Source organism: Salmo salar, chromosome ssa11 (genome assembly GCF_905237065.1).
Source record: "Salmo salar chromosome ssa11, Ssal_v3.1, whole genome shotgun sequence".
NCBI classification, from domain to species: domain Eukaryota; kingdom Metazoa; phylum Chordata; class Actinopteri; order Salmoniformes; family Salmonidae; genus Salmo; species Salmo salar.
In genome coordinates, this window is record NC_059452.1 from 101,403,363 (window position 1) to 101,420,862 (window position 17,500).

General features: G+C 41.9%; 1 protein-coding gene across 10 annotated transcripts in view; it reads right to left on the reverse strand.

Moving 5' to 3' along the window:
- Positions 1-17,500, reverse strand: part of LOC106563781 (protein furry homolog) — a 267,082-nt gene that overhangs the window by 52,459 nt on the left and 197,123 nt on the right. For 9 of the 10 annotated variants that reach the window (XM_045690192.1, XM_045690188.1, XM_045690185.1 and 6 more), the window contains exons 35-41: positions 16,574-16,691; positions 16,403-16,473; positions 13,356-13,506; positions 8,481-8,584; positions 7,525-7,616; positions 1,771-1,864; positions 1,347-1,566 (exon numbers count right to left, since the gene is read on the reverse strand). In XM_045690192.1, the coding sequence (XP_045546148.1) occupies positions 1,347-1,566; positions 1,771-1,864; positions 7,525-7,616; positions 8,481-8,584; positions 13,356-13,506; positions 16,403-16,473; positions 16,574-16,691 (850 nt within the window). The remainder of the gene's footprint in view (positions 1-1,346; positions 1,567-1,770; positions 1,865-7,524; positions 7,617-8,480; positions 8,585-13,355; positions 13,507-16,402; positions 16,474-16,573; positions 16,692-17,500) is intronic. The other variant, XM_045690187.1, reaches the window with a different exon arrangement.

Sequence of the window (17,500 nt, forward strand, 5' to 3'; positions counted from 1 at the left end):
CACACACACACACACACACACATGCACCTACGGACACACTGCACACAGGTGACAACCACTGCCCCATATGCACACACTTTCACAGATACACAAATGGGCCGCCCCCAGGTGGTAAGGTTAGGTAACAACACATCTGCCACGCGGATCCTCAACACAGGGGCCCCTCAGGGGTGCGTGCTCAACTGACCCTCCTGTACTCCCTGTTCACTCATGACTGCACGGCCAGGCACGACTCCAACACCATCATTAAGTTTGCTGATGACACAACAGTGGTAGGCCTGATCACAGACAACAACGAGACAGCCTATAGGGAGGAGGTCAGAGACCTGGCAGTGTGGTGCCAGAACAACAACCTCTCCCTTACTGTGATCAAGACAAAGGAGATGATTGTGGACTACAGGAAAAGGAGAACCGAGTGCGCCCCCATTCTCATCGACGGGGCTGTAGTGGAGCAGGTTGAGAGCTTCAAGTTCCTTGGTGGCCACCTCACCAACAAACTAACATGGTCCAAACACACCAAGACAGTCGTGAAGCGGGCACGACAAAACCTATTCCCCCTCAGGAGACCAAAATGATTTGGCATGGGTCCTGAGATCCTCAAAAGGTTCTACAGCTGCACCATCGAGAGCATCCTGACTGGTTGCATCACTGCCTGGTATGGCAACTGCTCGGCCTCCGACCGCAAGGCACTTCAGAGGGTAGTGCGTACGGCCCAGTATATCACTGGGGCTAAGCTGCCTACCATCCAGGACCTCTACACCAGACGGTGTTAGAGGAAGGCCCTAACAATTGTTAAAGACTCCAGCCACCCTAGTCATAGACTGTTCTCTCTGCTGCCGCACGGCAAGCAGTACCGGAGCGCCAAGTCTAGGTCCAAGAGGCATCTAAACAGCTTCTACCCCCAAGTCATAAGACTCCTGAACATCTAGTCAATTGGCTACCCAGACTATGGCTTGACCCCCCCCCACCACCACCACTCTCTGTTGTCATCTATGCATAGTCACTTTAATTAACTCTACCTACATTAACGCCCCCACACATTGACTCTGTACCGGCACCCCCCTGTGTATATTGTTAATTTTTACTGCTGCTCTTTAATTACTTGATACTTTTATCTTTTATTCTTATCCATATTCTTTGAAACGGCACTGTTTAGGGGCTCGTAAGTAAGCATTTCACTGTAGGGTCTACACCTGTTGTATTCCGCGCATGTGACTAATAAAATTTGATTTGATTTGAAATGTAGGCATCTTTTCAGTCTTAAGTGTTTGTGATTGTGTGTGTGTGTGAGTCTCTCTCTCTCTTTCTCTCTTTATGTGTGTGTGAGCGTGCGTGTCTGTGTGTACCTGGTGGTTAGGAACTCTATCAGTTTGTTGGTCTTGTTGTCCGCCTCACTGGCCGTGTCCTCTAGATCCTCCAGGTCATCAGGGGTTACCATGGGCAGGTTACCCACACTGCCCCCCGTGCTGCCGCCGCCAAGACTGGCAGAAGAAGAGTTGGAGGAGGAGCTCATGCCAGAGTCAGCCACCGGGGATGCCTGCCACTCCCGCAGGAAGTCAGGACCACCTGACAGGAAGCAGGAAGTGAATAGCAGAGATGAACAGGTGTACCGGCAAAACTGGTTAGTGTTAAATACTATCCTTGCTGATGATTCTGAACAGAACGGACAGAGTCGTTACTACATGGTCATGCTGAAGTACTGCGTTCTCTAACCACAAATGTCTTTGCTGATGCCTCTAGTGTGTGTGTCTGTGTGTGTGTGTGTGTTACCTGAGTACTGGTATTCTGGCTGATAGCTGGATTTGATGGTGAGTGTTTTGTTGTCACTGATCTCTCTGGTGAGCAGCAGCACAGAGGCTATCACCTGGGAACACACGGATGTAGCATGTTTTACAGACAATAAATAACTTCTCACACACAACCACACACACACACACACACACACGCTCTGAACCTAAAACACACAACCACACACACACGCTATGAACCTAAAACACACAACCACACACACACACGCTATGAACATAAAACACACAACCACACACACACACACTATGAACCTAAAACACACAACCACACACACACACACACACGCTATGAACCTAAAACACACAACCACACACACACACACGCTCTGAACCTAAAACACACACACACACACACACACACGCTATGAACCTAAAACACACAACCACACACACACACGCTATGAACCTAAAACACACAACCACACACACACACGCTATGAACCTAAAACACACAACCACACACACACACACACACACACACGCTATGAACCTAAAACACACAACCACACACACACACGCTATGGACCTAAAACACACAACCACACACACACGCTATGAACCTAAAACACACAACCACACACACACACGCTATGAACATAAAACACACAACCACACACACACACACTATGAACCTAAAACACACAACCACACACACACACACACACGCTATGAACGCTATGGCCTGACTGAAACATGGCTTAAGCCTGATGAATTTACTGTGTTAAATGAGGCCTCACCCCCAGGTTACATTAGTGACCATACCCCCCGTGCATCCGGCAAAGGCGGAGGTGTTGCTAACATTTACGATAGCAAATTTCAATTTACAAAAAAAAAAACAACAATGACGTTTTCGTCTTTTGAGCTTCTAGTCATGAAATCTATGCAGCCTACTCACTCACTTTTTATAGCTACTGTTTATAGGCCTCCTGGGCCATATGCAGTGTTCCTCACTGAGTTCCCTGAATTCCTATCGGATCTTGTAGTCATAGCAGATAATATTCTAATTTTTGGTGACTTTAACATTCACATGGAAAAGTCCACAGACCCACTCCAAAAGGCTTTCGGAGCCATCATCGACTCAGTGGGTTTTGTCCAACATGTCTCTGGACCTACTCACTGCCACAGTCATACTCTGGACCTAGTTTTGTCCCATGGAATAAATGTTGTGGATCTAAATGTTTTTCCTCATAATCCTGGACTATCGGACCACCATTTTATTACGTTTGCAATTGCAACAAATAATCTGCTCAGACCCCAACCAAGGAGCATTAAAAGTCGTGCTATAAATTCTCAGACAACCCAAAGATTCCTTGATGCCCTTCCAGACTGCCTCTGCCTACCCAAGGACGTCAGAGGACAAAAATCAGTTAACCACCTAACCGAGGAACTCAATTTAACCTTGCGCAATACCCTAGATGCAGTTGCACCCCTAAAAACTAAAAACATCTGTCATAAGAAACTAGCTCCCTGGTATACAGAAAATACACGAGCTCTGAAGCAAGCTTCCAGAAAATTGGAACGGAAATGGCGCCACACCAAACTGGAAGTCTTCCGACTAGCTTGGAAAGACAGTACCGTGCAGTATCGAAGAGCCCTTACTGCTGCTCGATCATCCTATTTTTCCAACTTAATTGAGGAAAATAAGAACAATCCGAAATTTCTTTTTGATACTGTCGCAAAGCTAACTAAAAAGCAGCCTTCGCAAATGGAGGATGGCTTTCACTTCAGCAGTAATAAATTTATGAACTTCTTTGAGGAAAAGATCATGATCATTAGAAAGCAAATTACAGACTCCTCTTTAAATCTGGGTATTCCTCCAAAGCTCCATTGTCCTGAGTCTGCACAACTCTGCCAGGACCTAGGATCAAGGGAGATACTAAAGTGTTTTAGTACTATATCTCTTGACGCAATGATGAAAATAATCATGGCCTCCAAACCCTCAAGCTGCATACTGGACCCTATTCCAACTAAACTACTGAAAGAGCTGCTTCCTGTGCTTGGCCCTCCTATGTTGAACATAATAAACGGCTCTCTATCCACCGGATGTGTACCAAGCTCACTAAAAGTGGCAGTAATAAAGCCTCTCTTGAAAAAGCCGAATCTTGATCCAGAAATTATAAAAAACTATCGGCCTATATCGAATCTTCCATTCCTCTCCAAAATTTTAGAAAAAGCTGTTGCACAGCAACTGACTGCCTTCCTGAAGACAAACAATGTATACGAAACGCTTCAGTCTGGTTTTAGACCCCATCATAGCACTGAGACTGCACTTGTGAAGGTGGTAAATGACCTTTTAATGACGTCAGACCGAGGCTCTGCATCTGTCCTCGTGCTCCTAGATCTTAGTGCCGCTTTTGATACCATCGATCACCACATTCTTTTGGAGAGATTGGAAACCCAAATTGGTCTACATGGACAAGTTCTGGCCTGGTTTAGATCTTATCTGTCGGAAAGATATCAGTTTGTCTCTGTGAATGGTTTGTCCTCTGACAAATCAATTGTAAATTTCGGTGTTCCTCAAGGTTCCGTTTTAGGACCACTATTGTTTTCACTATATATTTTACCTCTTGGGGATGTCATTCGAAAACATAATGTTAAATTTCACTGCTATGCAGACGACACACAGCTGTACATTTCAATGAAACATGGTGAAGCCCCAAAATTGCCCTCGCTAGAAGCCTGTGTTTCAGACATAAAGAAGTGGATGGCTGCAAACTTTCTACTTTTAAACTCGGACAAAACAGAGATGCTTGTTCTAGGTCCCAAGAAACAAAGAGATCTTCTGTTGAATCTGACAATTAATCTGGATGGTTGTACAGTCGTCTCAAATAAAACTGTGAAGGACCTCGGCGTTACTCTGGACCCTGATCTCTCTTTTGAAGAACATATCAAGACTGTTTCAAGGACAGCTTTTTTCCATCTACGTAACATTGCAAAAATCAGAAATTTTCTGTCCAAAAATGACGCAGAAAAATTAATCCATGCTTTTGTTACTTCTAGGCTGGACTACTGCAATGCTCTACTTTCCGGCTACCCGGATAAAGCACTAAATAAACTTCAGTTAGTGCTAAATACGGCTGCTAGAATCCTGACTAGAACCAAAAAATTTGATCATATTACTCCAGTGTTAGCCTCCCTACACTGGCTTCCTGTTAAGGCAAGGGCTGATTTCAAGGTTTTACTGCTAACCTACAAAGCATTACATGGGCTTGCTCCTACCTATCTTTCCGATTTGGTCCTGCCGTACATACCTACACGTACGCTACGGTCACAAGACGCAGGCCTCCTAATTGTCCCTAGAATTTCTAAGCAAACGGCTGGAGGTAGGGCTTTCTCCTATAGAGCTCCATTTTTATGGAATGGTCTGCCTACCAATGTGAGAGACGCAGACTCAGTCTCAACCTTTAAGTCTTTACTGAAGACTTATCTCTTCAGTAGGTCCTATGATTAAGTATAGTCTGGCCCAGGAGTGTGAAGGTGAACGGAAAGGCTGGAGCAACGAACCGCCCTTGCTGTCTCTGCCTTGCCGGTTCCCCTCTTTCCACTGGGATTCTCTGCCTCTAACCCTTTTACAGAGGCTGAGTCACTGGCCTACTGGTGTTCTTCCATGCCGTCCATGGGAGGGGTGCGTCACTTGAGTGGGTTGAGTCACTGACGTGGTCTTCCTGTCTGGGTTGGCGCCCCCCCCCCCTTGGGTTGTGCCATGGCGGAGATCGTTGTGGGCTATACTCGGCCTTGTCTTAGGACGGTAAGTTGGTGGTTGGAGACATCCCTCTAGTGGTGTGGGGCTGTGCTTTGGCAAAGTGGGTGGGGTTATATCCTGCCTGTTTGGCCCTGTCCGGGGTATCATCGGATGGGGCCACAGTGTCTTCTGATCCCTCCTGTCTCAGCCTCCAGTATTTATGCTGCAGTAGTTTATGTGTCGGGGGCTAGGGTCAGTCTGTTACATCTGGAGTATTTCTCTTGTCTTATCCGGTGTCCTGTGTGTATTTAAATATGCTCTCTCTAATTCTCTCTTTCTCTCTTTCTGTCTTTCTCTCGGAGGACCTGAGCCCTAGGACCATGCCTCAGGACTACCTGGTATGATGACTCCTTGCTGTCCCCAGTCCACCTGGCCGTGCTGCTGCTCCAGTTTCAACTGTTCTGCCTGCGGCTATGGAACCCTGACCTGTTCACCGGACGTGCTTGTTGCACCCTCGACAACTACTATGATTATTATTATTTGACCATGCTGGTCATTTATGAACATTTTAACATTTTAACATTTTGACCATGTTCTGTTTTAATATCCACCCTGCACAGCCAGAAGAGGACTGGCCACCCCTCATAGCCTGGTTCCTCTCTAGGTTTCTTCCTAGGTTTTTGGCCTTTCTAGGGAGTTTTTCCTAGGGAGTTTTTCCTAGCCACCGTGCTTCTTTCACATGCTTTGCTTGCTGTTTGGGGTTTTAGGCTGGGTTTCTGTACAGCACTTTGAGAATATCAGCTGATGTACGAAGGGCTATATAAAAATAAATTTGATTTGATTTGAACCTAAAACACACAACCACACACACACACGCTATGAACCTAAAACACACAACCACACACACACGTTATGACCTGAAAACACACAGACGATCTTACACACAACCATAAACACATGCTGGTCTTATTCCCATCTTGTGCCAAAGCTTCCCATTTGAAAACATTTTGCTACGTTGCGCCCCACTAAACAGGACCATGTCTTTTAGAGTGAATGTATTGTAATGTTAAAAAAAATGTATAACTGCCCTAATTTTGCTGGACCCCAGGAAGAGAAGCTGCTGCCTTGGCAGGATCAAATGGGGATCCATAATAAACCCCAGGAAGAGAAGCTGCTGCCTTGGCAGGATCTAATGGGGATATATAATAAACCCCAGGAAGAGAAGCTGCTGCCTAGGCAGGAACTAATGGGGATCCATAATAAACCCCAGGAAGAGAAGCTGCTGCCTTGGCAGGAACTAATGGGGATCCATAATAAACCCCAGGAAGAGTAGCTGCTGCCTTGGCAGGAACTAATGGGGATCCATAATAAACCCCAGGAAGAGAAGCTGCTGCCTAGGCAGGAACTATTGGGGATCCATAATAAACCCCAGGAAGAGTAGCTGCTGCCTTGGCAGGAACTAATGGGGATCCATAATAAACCCCAGGAAGAGAAGCTGCTGCCTTGGCAGGAACTATTGGGGATCCATAATAAACCCCAGGAAGAGAAGCTGCTGCTTTGACAGGAACTAATGGGGATCCATAATAAACCCCAGGAAGAGAAGCTGCTGCCTTGCAAGAACTAATGGGGATCCATAATAAACCCCAGGAAGAGTAGCTGCTGCCTTGGCAGGAACTAATGGGGATCCATAATAAACCCCAGGAAGAGTAGCTGCGCCCTTGGCAGGAACTAATGGGGATCCATAATAAACCCCAGGAAGAGTAGCTGCTGCCTTGGCAGGAACTAATGTGGATCCATAATAAACCCCAGGAAGAGAAGCTGCTGCCTTGGCAGGAACTAATGGGGATCCATAATAAACCCCAGGAAGAGTAGCTGCTGCCTTGGCAGGAACTAATGGGGATCCATAATAAACCCCAGGAAGAGAACCTGCTGCCTTGGCAGGAACTAATGGGGATCCATAATAAACCCCAGGAAGAGTAGCTGCTGCCTTGGCAGGAACTAATGGGGATCCATACTAAATAGAAATACAAATACCTGGAAGTTGTTGTTGCAGGATAAAGCGATGAGGAGGTGGAGGAGGAGACGCTTGCTGTGTTCAAACACCTCTGGCCTGTAGTGGTCCAGACCTGGAGAATAGAGACAACGTTAGACCTGTAGGGGTCCAGACCTGGAGAATAGAGACAACGTTAGACCTGTAGGGGTCCAGACCTGGAGAATAGAGACAACATTAGACCTGCAGGGGTCCATACCTGGAGAATAGAGACAACGTTAGACCTGTAGGGGTCCAGACCTGGAGAATAGAGACAACGTTAGACCTGTAGGGGTCCAGCCACCGGGGAGCCAGGCCCAGCCAATCAGAATTAGTTTTTCCCCACAAAAGGGCTTTATTACAGACAGAAATACTAAATTTAATCAGCTGTCCTTTAGACGATCCCACTGGTGAAGAGGCTGTATGTGGAGTTCCTGGGTTGGCGTGGTTACACGTGGTCTGCGGTTGTGAGGCCGGTTGGACATATTTTCAAATTCTCTAAAACAACGTTGGAGACGGCTTATGGTAGAGAAATGAACATTAAATTCTCTGGCAACAGCTATGGTGGACATTTCTGCTGTCAGCATGCCAATTGCACGCTTCTTCAAAACCTGAAATATCTGTGGCATTGAGTTGTGTGATAAAACTGCACATTTTAGAGTGGCCTTTTATTGTCCCCAGCACAAGGTGCACCTGTGTAATGATCATGCTGTTTAATCAGCTTCTTCATATGCCACACCTGTCAGGTGGATGGATTATCTTGGCAAAGGAGAAATGCACACTACTACACACACACACGCCCACGCAGTCCATCATTAACATGTTTGGATGAATTATTATTATTTTGTATTTTTTTATTTAACCTTTATTTAACTATGCAAGTCAGTTAAGAACAACTTCTTATTTACAATGATGGCCTATACTGGCCAAACCCGGACGACAAACAGAGATGGTACTGTACCTAGGAATAGGGCGTGCAGCAGTAGTGGAAGGTGAAGGGCCCAGTCTTCTCTCACACTGTGGTCCACCACCATCTCTGTCATGAAGATCACTGCTATATTACACCTGAGAGAACGCAAAACACAGCATGTGATTGAGTTAGTTAACCTGTACAAATGAACAAAGGGAATAAAAAAGGAATTTGCAAAAATCTGCACATTTCAAAAAACAAGTTTTGGAACACAAATAGAGGTCTTGATATAAACATGCTACATTAACTTTAACTTTTAACATTTTTCCACCAAACAATTTATTTTATGACATTGTCATATAGTCCAACCATAGAGAAGAACACACACACAGTTGACAGACAGCATTTTAAATAGACACACGTTTTTCCTCGACTGTGTCGTTGTATGTCTCTCTATGATATCTCTGATCTCAGAGATTTTTATATTGTTTTACTGAGACAGAGATTATTATATTGTTTTACTGAGACAGAGATTATTATATTGTTTTACTGAGACAGAGATTATTATATTATTTTACTGAGACAGAGATTATTATATTATCTCAGCAAGCCAGCAGCATACCACCCTGCATCCCACTGCTGGCTTGCATCTCAAGCTAAGCAGGGTTGGCCCTGGTCGGGCCCTGGTCGGTCCCTGGATGGGAGACCATATGGTGTTGGAGGGGCAGTAGGAGGTACTCTTTCCTCATATATTAAAAAAATATATGCCCCAGGGCAGTGATTGTGTAGGGTGCTGTCTTTCAGATGGGATGTTAAATGGGTGTCCTGACTCTCTGAGGTCATTAAAGATCCCATGGCACGTATTGTTAGAGTAGGGGTGTTAACCCCTCATACCATCATGGTCACCTAATAATCCCCAGTTTATAATTGGCTCATTCATCCTCTGTAACTATTCCCTAGGTTGTTGATGAGAATGTGTTCTCAGTCAACTTACCTGGTAAAATAAATATTATCTTACTAAAGCAGAGATTATTATACTTTCTTACTGAGACAGAGATAATTATATTGTCTTACTAAAGCAGAGATAATTATATTTTCTTTCTGAGACAGAGATAATTATATTGTCTTACTGAGACAGAGATAATTATATTGTCTTACTGAGACAGAGATAATTATATTGTCTTACTGAGACAGAGATAATGATATTGTCTTACTGAGACAGAGATAATTATATTGTCTTATTGAGACAGAGATTATTATATTGTTTTACTGAGACAGAGATTATTATATTGTCTTACTGAGACAGAGATAATTATATTGTCTTACTGAGACACAGATAATTATATTGTCTTACTGAGACAGAGATAATTATATTGTCTTACTGAGACAGAGATAATTATATTTAGGTGGTGAGGAACACATTCTCTACATTCTGTCCTGCAGCTGGATCAGCAGATTAGCAGCCTCTTGGCTGGAAAGGTATGCAGGTGCCTGTGTGTGTGTACAGTGCCTTGCGAAAGTATTCAGCCCCCTTGAACTTTTTGACCTTTTGCCACATTTCAGGCTTCAAACATAAAGATATAAAACTGTAATTTGTTGTGAAGAATCAACAACAAGTGGGACACAATTATGAAGTGGAACGAAATTTATTGGATATTTCAAACTTTTTTAACAAATAAAAAACTGAAAAATTGGCTGTGCAAAATTATTCAGCCCCTTTACTTTCAGTGCAGCAAACTCGCTCCAGAAGTTCAGTGAGGATCTCTGAATGATCCAATGTTGACCTAAATGACTAATGATGATAAATAGAATCCACCTGTGTGTAATCAAGTCTCCGTATAAATGCACCTGCTCTGTGATAGTCTCAGAGGTCCGTTTAAAGTGCAGAGAGCATCATGAAGAACAAGGAACACACCAGGCAGGTCCAAGATACTGTTGTGGAGAAGTTTAAAGCCGGATTTGGATACAAAAAGATTTCCCAAGCTTTAAACATCCCAAGGAGCACTGTGCAAGCGATAATATTAAAATGGAAAGAGTATCAGACCACTGCAAATCTACGAAGACCCGGCCGTCCCTCTAAACTTTCAGCTCATACAAGGAGAAGACTGATCAGAGATGCAGCCAAGAGGCCCATGATCACTCTGGATGAACTGCAGAGATCTACAGCTGAGGTGGGAGACTCTGTCCATAGGACAACAATCAGTCGTATACTGCACAAATCTGGCCTTTATGGAAGAGTGGCAAGAAGAAAGCCATTTCTTAAAGATATCCATAAAAAGTGTCGTTTAAAGTTTGCCACTAGCCACCTGGGAGACACAGCAAACATGTGGAAGAAGGTGCTCTGGTCAGATGAAACCAAAATCAAACTTTTTGGCAACAATGCAAAACGTTATGTTTGGCGTAAAAGCAACACAGCTCATCACCCTGAACACACCATCCCCACTGTCAAACATGGTGGTGGCAGCATCATGGTTTGGGCCTGCTTTTCTTCAGCAGGGGCAGGGAAGATGGTTAAAATTGATGGGAAGATGGATGGAGCCAAATACAGGACCATTCTGGAAGAAAACCTGCAAAAGACCTGAGACTGGGACGGAGATTTGTCTTCCAACAAGACAATGATCCAAAACATAAAGCAAAATCTACAATAGAATGGTTCACAAATAAACATATCCAGGTGTTAGAATGGCCAAGTCAAAGTCCAGACCTGAATCCAATCGAGAATCTGTGGAAAGAACTGAAAACTGCTGTTCACAAACGCTCTCCATCCAACCTCACTGAGCTCGAGCTGTTTTGCAAGGAGGAATGGGCAAAAATTTCAGTCTCTCGATGTGCAAAACTGATAGAGACATACCCCAAGTGACTTACAGCTGTAATCGCAGCAAAAGGTGGCGCTACAAAGTATTAACTTAAGGGGGCTGAATAATTTTGCACGCCCAATTTTTCAGTTTTTTATTTGTTAAAAAAGTTTGAAATATCCAATAAATTTCGTTCCACTTCATGATTCTGTCCCACTTGTTGTTGATTCTTCACAAAAATTACAGTTTTATATCTTTATGTTTGAAGCCTGAAATGTGGCAAAAGGTCGAAAAGTTCAAGGGGGCTGAATACTTTCGCAAGGCACTGTATGTGTGTGAGTGTGTGTGTGCACGTGTGTACTGTATGTGCATGTGTGTCAGTGTTCATTTTGTTATTTAAGTCTAGTTTTAGTCACAGTCATTTAAGTCTAGTTTTAGTCAGTCATTTAAGTCTAGTTTTAGTCACAGTCATTTAAGTCTAGTTTTAGTCACAGTCATTGGGCAGCAGGGTAGCCTAGTGGTTAGAGCGTTGGGCCAGTAACTGAAAGGTTGCAAGTTTGAATCCCCGAGCTGACAAGGTAAAAATCTGTCATTCTGCCCCTGAACAAGGCAGTTAACCCACTGTTCCTAGGCCGTCATTGTAAATAAGAATTTGTTCTTAACTGACTTGCCTAGTAAAATAAATAAAAATGTAAGTATAGTTTTAGTCACAGTCATTTAAGTCCTATTTTAGTCATTGTAGTTTTCTTTTGTTTTATTAAATAGTTCATACACACCTCTAACTTACCTTACATCATGTACATAATATATTCCATTCCCGTAGTCACACCATTTCAGTCACATAATATATTCCATTCCCTTAGTCACACCATTTCATTCACATAATATATTCCATTCCCTTAGTCACACCATTTCAGTCACATAATATATTCCATTCCCGTAGTCACACCATTTCAGTCACATAATATATTCCATTCCCTTAGTCACACCATTTCAGTCACATAATATATTCCATTCCCTTAGTCACACCATTTCAGTCACATAATATATTCCATTCCCTTAGTCACACCATTTTAGTCACATAATAGTCAGTGCATTCTTTTCTATTAAATAATGGAATATTTCGGCTACTGTACACATTCAGATAGCCATGTCCAACTAGGCTTACTATCCCCTCATATACTGGCAACATTGATATTGTGGCATATTGTAACCAATGCTAGCCTTAGTCTACCATATAGGCCAACCATAAAGTCTTGGCTACAGGTTAAACAATTTACAGCTCTGACTTCCTCCCCATCATAACCGTCAAGGTCATAAATAACTGTTGTTTCCCTGAAAAGGGGCGAATTGGAGCTTTCCAGAAATGCCAGAAGTATTACTGTACTCCTAATAGTCAACAAATAGCATTAGTGGACCGCAACCCAGATGAATGAATAACAGTGAATGTCAGAAAATAGAGCTTCTGATGAGATCAAAGCAAAAATAGATGAAATTAAGGATCTTTATTTGAGACAGTTTGCTACAGCAGAAAGATAATCCTGCAGCAACAGGAAAAATGAAATATTATGTGGATTATAATCATTTTTTGTAGGGGTTGATACATTTTTCATTAGGGCAAATGAAGTCTGACATTTTAAAGTGAAAATTACAAACTTTAGAAGCATTTTTTGTATAAATTTTTTTTACTTTGAATACACTACAAGTTTCCATTTCCTACTGTGCTGGAAAATTCTCAGCAACAAAAGGTGTGATCAAATGAAGATCCTACATCTGTAAACAGTATTGTTTCCTAGCCGGCTTCACATCAGTTGAAAAGACTGAGGAGTGACTGAAGAGACCGCCTGGGAGCTGTGTGGGAGAGCAGATCAGCTCAACTAAAAGATGACAATTCTGCCAATGAGAGGATTGCATAAAATAGTCCGCAGAATCTTCATGTCAAATTAAATGTCCATCAGTCTCACATGGAATTCTCGTTTCGTCACACTTTCGTAGACTAAAATGAAAAGTAATTTGTAATAGTAATGTTTGTTTTTTTCAGGGCATCTCGTCTCGTTATCCTCATGGTTTTAGTCAGGAAAAGCAGGTCGTTGACTAGTGTTTTTCATCATATTTATTGTTGTGTGTTTACCTGTGTAGTGGTCCCCTAGGTGTGATGGTTTCAGGAAGGTAGTCCACCAGCGGCGCCCAGCAACCTCCGTTAACTGGCATGGGCAACGGCTGCGGCCGATTGGTCTCCAACACGCTCATCAGCCAACCAGCATACGGCGGGAGAGGGTCATCTGGGGGAATAGACCAATCAGGAGACAGTGTTATGTTCTAACAATTAGGGCCAGGAGCTTTTTTTTATCAGACCTGGGTTTAGACAAACACACACACAAAACACAACAAACACATTATGATAATCAGATCTGGGTTTAGAATGATAATCAGATCTGGGTTTAGAAGGATAATCAGATCTGGGTTTAGAATGATAATCAGATCTGGGTCTAGAATGATAATCAGATCTGGGTTTAGAATGATAATCAGATCTGGGTTTAGAATGATAATCAGACCTGGGTTTAGAATGATAATCAGATCTGGGTCTAGAATGATAATCAGATCTGGGTTTAGAATGATAATCAGATCTGGGTTTAGAATGATAATCCAATCTGGGTTTAGAATGATAATCAGATCTGGGTTTAGAATGATAATCAGATCTGGGTTTAGAATGATAATCAGATCTGGGTTTAGAATGATAATCAGATCTGGGTTTAGAATGATAATCAGATCTGGGTTTAGATTGATAATCAGATCTGGGTTTAGAATGATAATCAGATCTGGGTTTAGAATGATAATCAGACCTGGGTTTAGAATGATAATCAGATCTGGGTGTAGAATGATAATCAGACCTGGGTTTAGAATGATAATCAGAACTGGGTTTAGAATGATAATCAGATCTGGGTTTAGAATAATAATCAGATCTGGGTTTAGAATGATAATCAGATCTGGGTTTAGAATGATAATCAGACCTGGGTTTAGAATGATAATCAGATCTGGGTCTAGAATGATAATCAGATCTGGGTTTAGAATGATAATCAGATCTGGGTTTAGAATGATAATCAGATCTGGGTTTAGAATGATAATCAGATCTGGGTTTAGAATGATAATCAGATCTGGGTCTAGAATGATAATCAGATCTGGGTCTAGAATGATAATCAGATCTGGGTTTAGAATGATAATCAGATCTGGGTTTAGAATGATAATCCGATCTGGGTTTAGAATGATAATCAGATCTGGGTTTAGAATGATAATCAGATCTGGGTCTAGAATGATAATCAGATCTGGGTTTAGAATGATAATCAGATCTGGGTTTACAATGATAATCCGATCTGGGTTTAGAATGATAATCAGATCTGGGTTTAGAATGATAATCAGATCTGGGTTTAGAATGATAATCAGATCTGGGTTTAGAATGATAATCAGATCTGGGTTTACAATGATAATCAGATCTGGGTTTAGAATGATAATCAGATCTGGGTTTAGAATGATAATCAGACCTGGGTTTAGAATGATAATCAGATCTGGGTTTAGAATGATAATCAGATCTGGGTTTAGAATGATAATCAGACCTGGGTTTAGAATGATAATCAGATCTGGGTTTAGAATGATAATCAGATCTGGGTTTAGAATAATAATCAGATCTGGGTTTAGAATGATAATCAGATCTGGGTTTAAATATTATTAGAAATCTTTAAAATAAATTGATTGTTTGCATTAGCTTTCCTGGAGAACCTGGTGGGCGGGGTTTTCCATTTTGCACCATGCAAGTTTTTGATTAAAATCTGTAAGCGCTGTTAGAAAATAAAAGCTGAACCATAAGGAAACCCCTAAAGACTGATGAAAGAAGAGCCTCCATGTGACAGCATGGTGACAAACCACCACAGAACGACCTCATGAATGTGCGGTATGCGATTAGTCAATCAGACATCGCAAAACACACAAACACACACACACATTTGAGAGCGACACAGACACACACTCTTGAGTGGGAGACATATACTCTTGATCGCGAGACAGACAAAAAGGCAGACGCACACACACACACACACACAGGTCTGGATTCCTCCCAAAGCATGCAGGCTAAACACAGACAGAATGCCTTCACTGATGACAGGCTGACACTGTGGTTGGTACGGCTGATATCCAGACAGAATATATGTCCTGGTGTCTGATATGTCTGTAAGGGAAAGTGATACTGTAGAACATCGTCTGTATCTTGTCTGTATCCTGTCCATATCATGTTTGTGTTAGAAGATGTGGGGAAAGTAGGAGCAAATCTCTCTCGAATTTGACAATCCATTCACCTTTTATATTTTGATATAGATTGAAGGAGAGGGGGAAACAGATAGGGAAGAAAGGAAGTGCCTGCCTATACTGAGAAGTGAACCTTGCTCCCTTGCATTGGAACATGTGGTCAGAGTAGGCAGTGTAGGCTGCTCAGCCAAACTCCAGCACCAGATGTAGAATCTTAATTTGATCACCCTGTTAGCAGGATAACTTTCCCACAATGCAGGAAATCTAAAAAGTGTAGGTTATTTAAGGTTTGAAAAGGCTTCTGAAGTTTGCAATTTCCACATAGAAATTTTGGACTTAATTTTCCCTAATGAAAAATGTATCAACTCCTACAAAAATTTCCATTAATTATAATCCATATAATAATTCTAATTTCCTGTTGCTGCAGGATTATTTTCCTGCTGTAGCAAACTGGCTCAAATTAAGATCCTACATCTGTCACAAAGCATGTCTATCTTTTAGTTGTAAATCTCCTTTCAGTCTCTCTCTCTCTTTCTCTCGCTGTGTGTGTGTGTGTGTGTGTGTGTGTGTGTGTGTGTGTGTGTGTGTGTGTGTGTGTGTGTGTGTGTGTGTGTGTGTGTTGTGTAAATCTCCTGTCAGTTTGTCAAAGACGCTACGGAATTAGTGATAATTACAACAACAGACTACTAACGAGGTTGAAGTGACTAACACTATGAGGACATTGTGGAGAGGAATGCAGGGCCCAAGGCCCTTTCCCATAGGGGTGTGTGTGTTTACAGACTGCAGAGGAATCTGCAGTGAGGTTCCGCGCCCTCACGGAAAATCAATTAGCAGAATAAAAAAAATCCCCATAAAAATCTGTCAGTTTAAGGTTCTACTCACTCTTCTCATCGTCATAGGAACCGCCTGAGCTGTTACTGTAGCGAGACTCCAGTCTGTTGTGAGCCTTGGCCCTGAGAACACACACAGTGAGGGTAGGCTTTAAGTTTAAAGTGTCATCACATTGATTTCTGAATAATAAAGTTATTTGAAATGATTGTATAAAATATCTACCCAAAGGGTGCTGTGATGGGGACCCACCTCTCCTCGTTCTCTCTGGCCAGCTTGGACTCCTCTGTCTCTGGGAAGTTCTCCTGTCCTGCCACTACTGTGTTACTGCTGGACGTAGTGCCTGGACAACACACAACAACATAAATACATAAACAACAACAACATAAATACATAAACAACAACAACATAAATACATAAACAACAACAACAACATAAATACATAAACAACAACAACATAAATACATAAACAACAACAACATAAATACATAAACAACAACAACATAAATACATAAACAACAACAACAACATAAATACATAAACAACAACAACAGAAATACATAAACAACAACATAAATACATAAACAACAACAACATAAATACATAAACAACAACAACAACATAAATACATAAACAACAACAACATAAATACATAAACAACAACAACAACATAAATACATAAACAACAACAACATAAATACATAAACAACAACAACAACATAAATACATAAACAACAACAACATAAATACATAAACAACAACAACAACATAAATACATAAACAACAACAACATTAATACATAAACAACAACAACATAAATACATAAACAACAACAACGTAAACAAATACATACAGTAAAGAGTTGTGTAAAGCAACTACATAACACTGGAGAGAATATGTCATTATATCTGACATCATGACACATTTCTATCGGGTGAAATTAGAGGGAGTAGCTTATTCTATATTTAATCGAAGAGGTGGTGTATTCAAGCAAAAGACGTGACATTTTCAAAATAGCACAAACGGACGATCATTCCTATTGGATCCCAGATTCAGATGGAACCTCCGTTTCAAAACGTTTATTCCATTGTTTTGAACGTTTGTTTTTAGGACTGATGCCCAGCTGAGCATTCTACTCAATGCAGGTGCTGA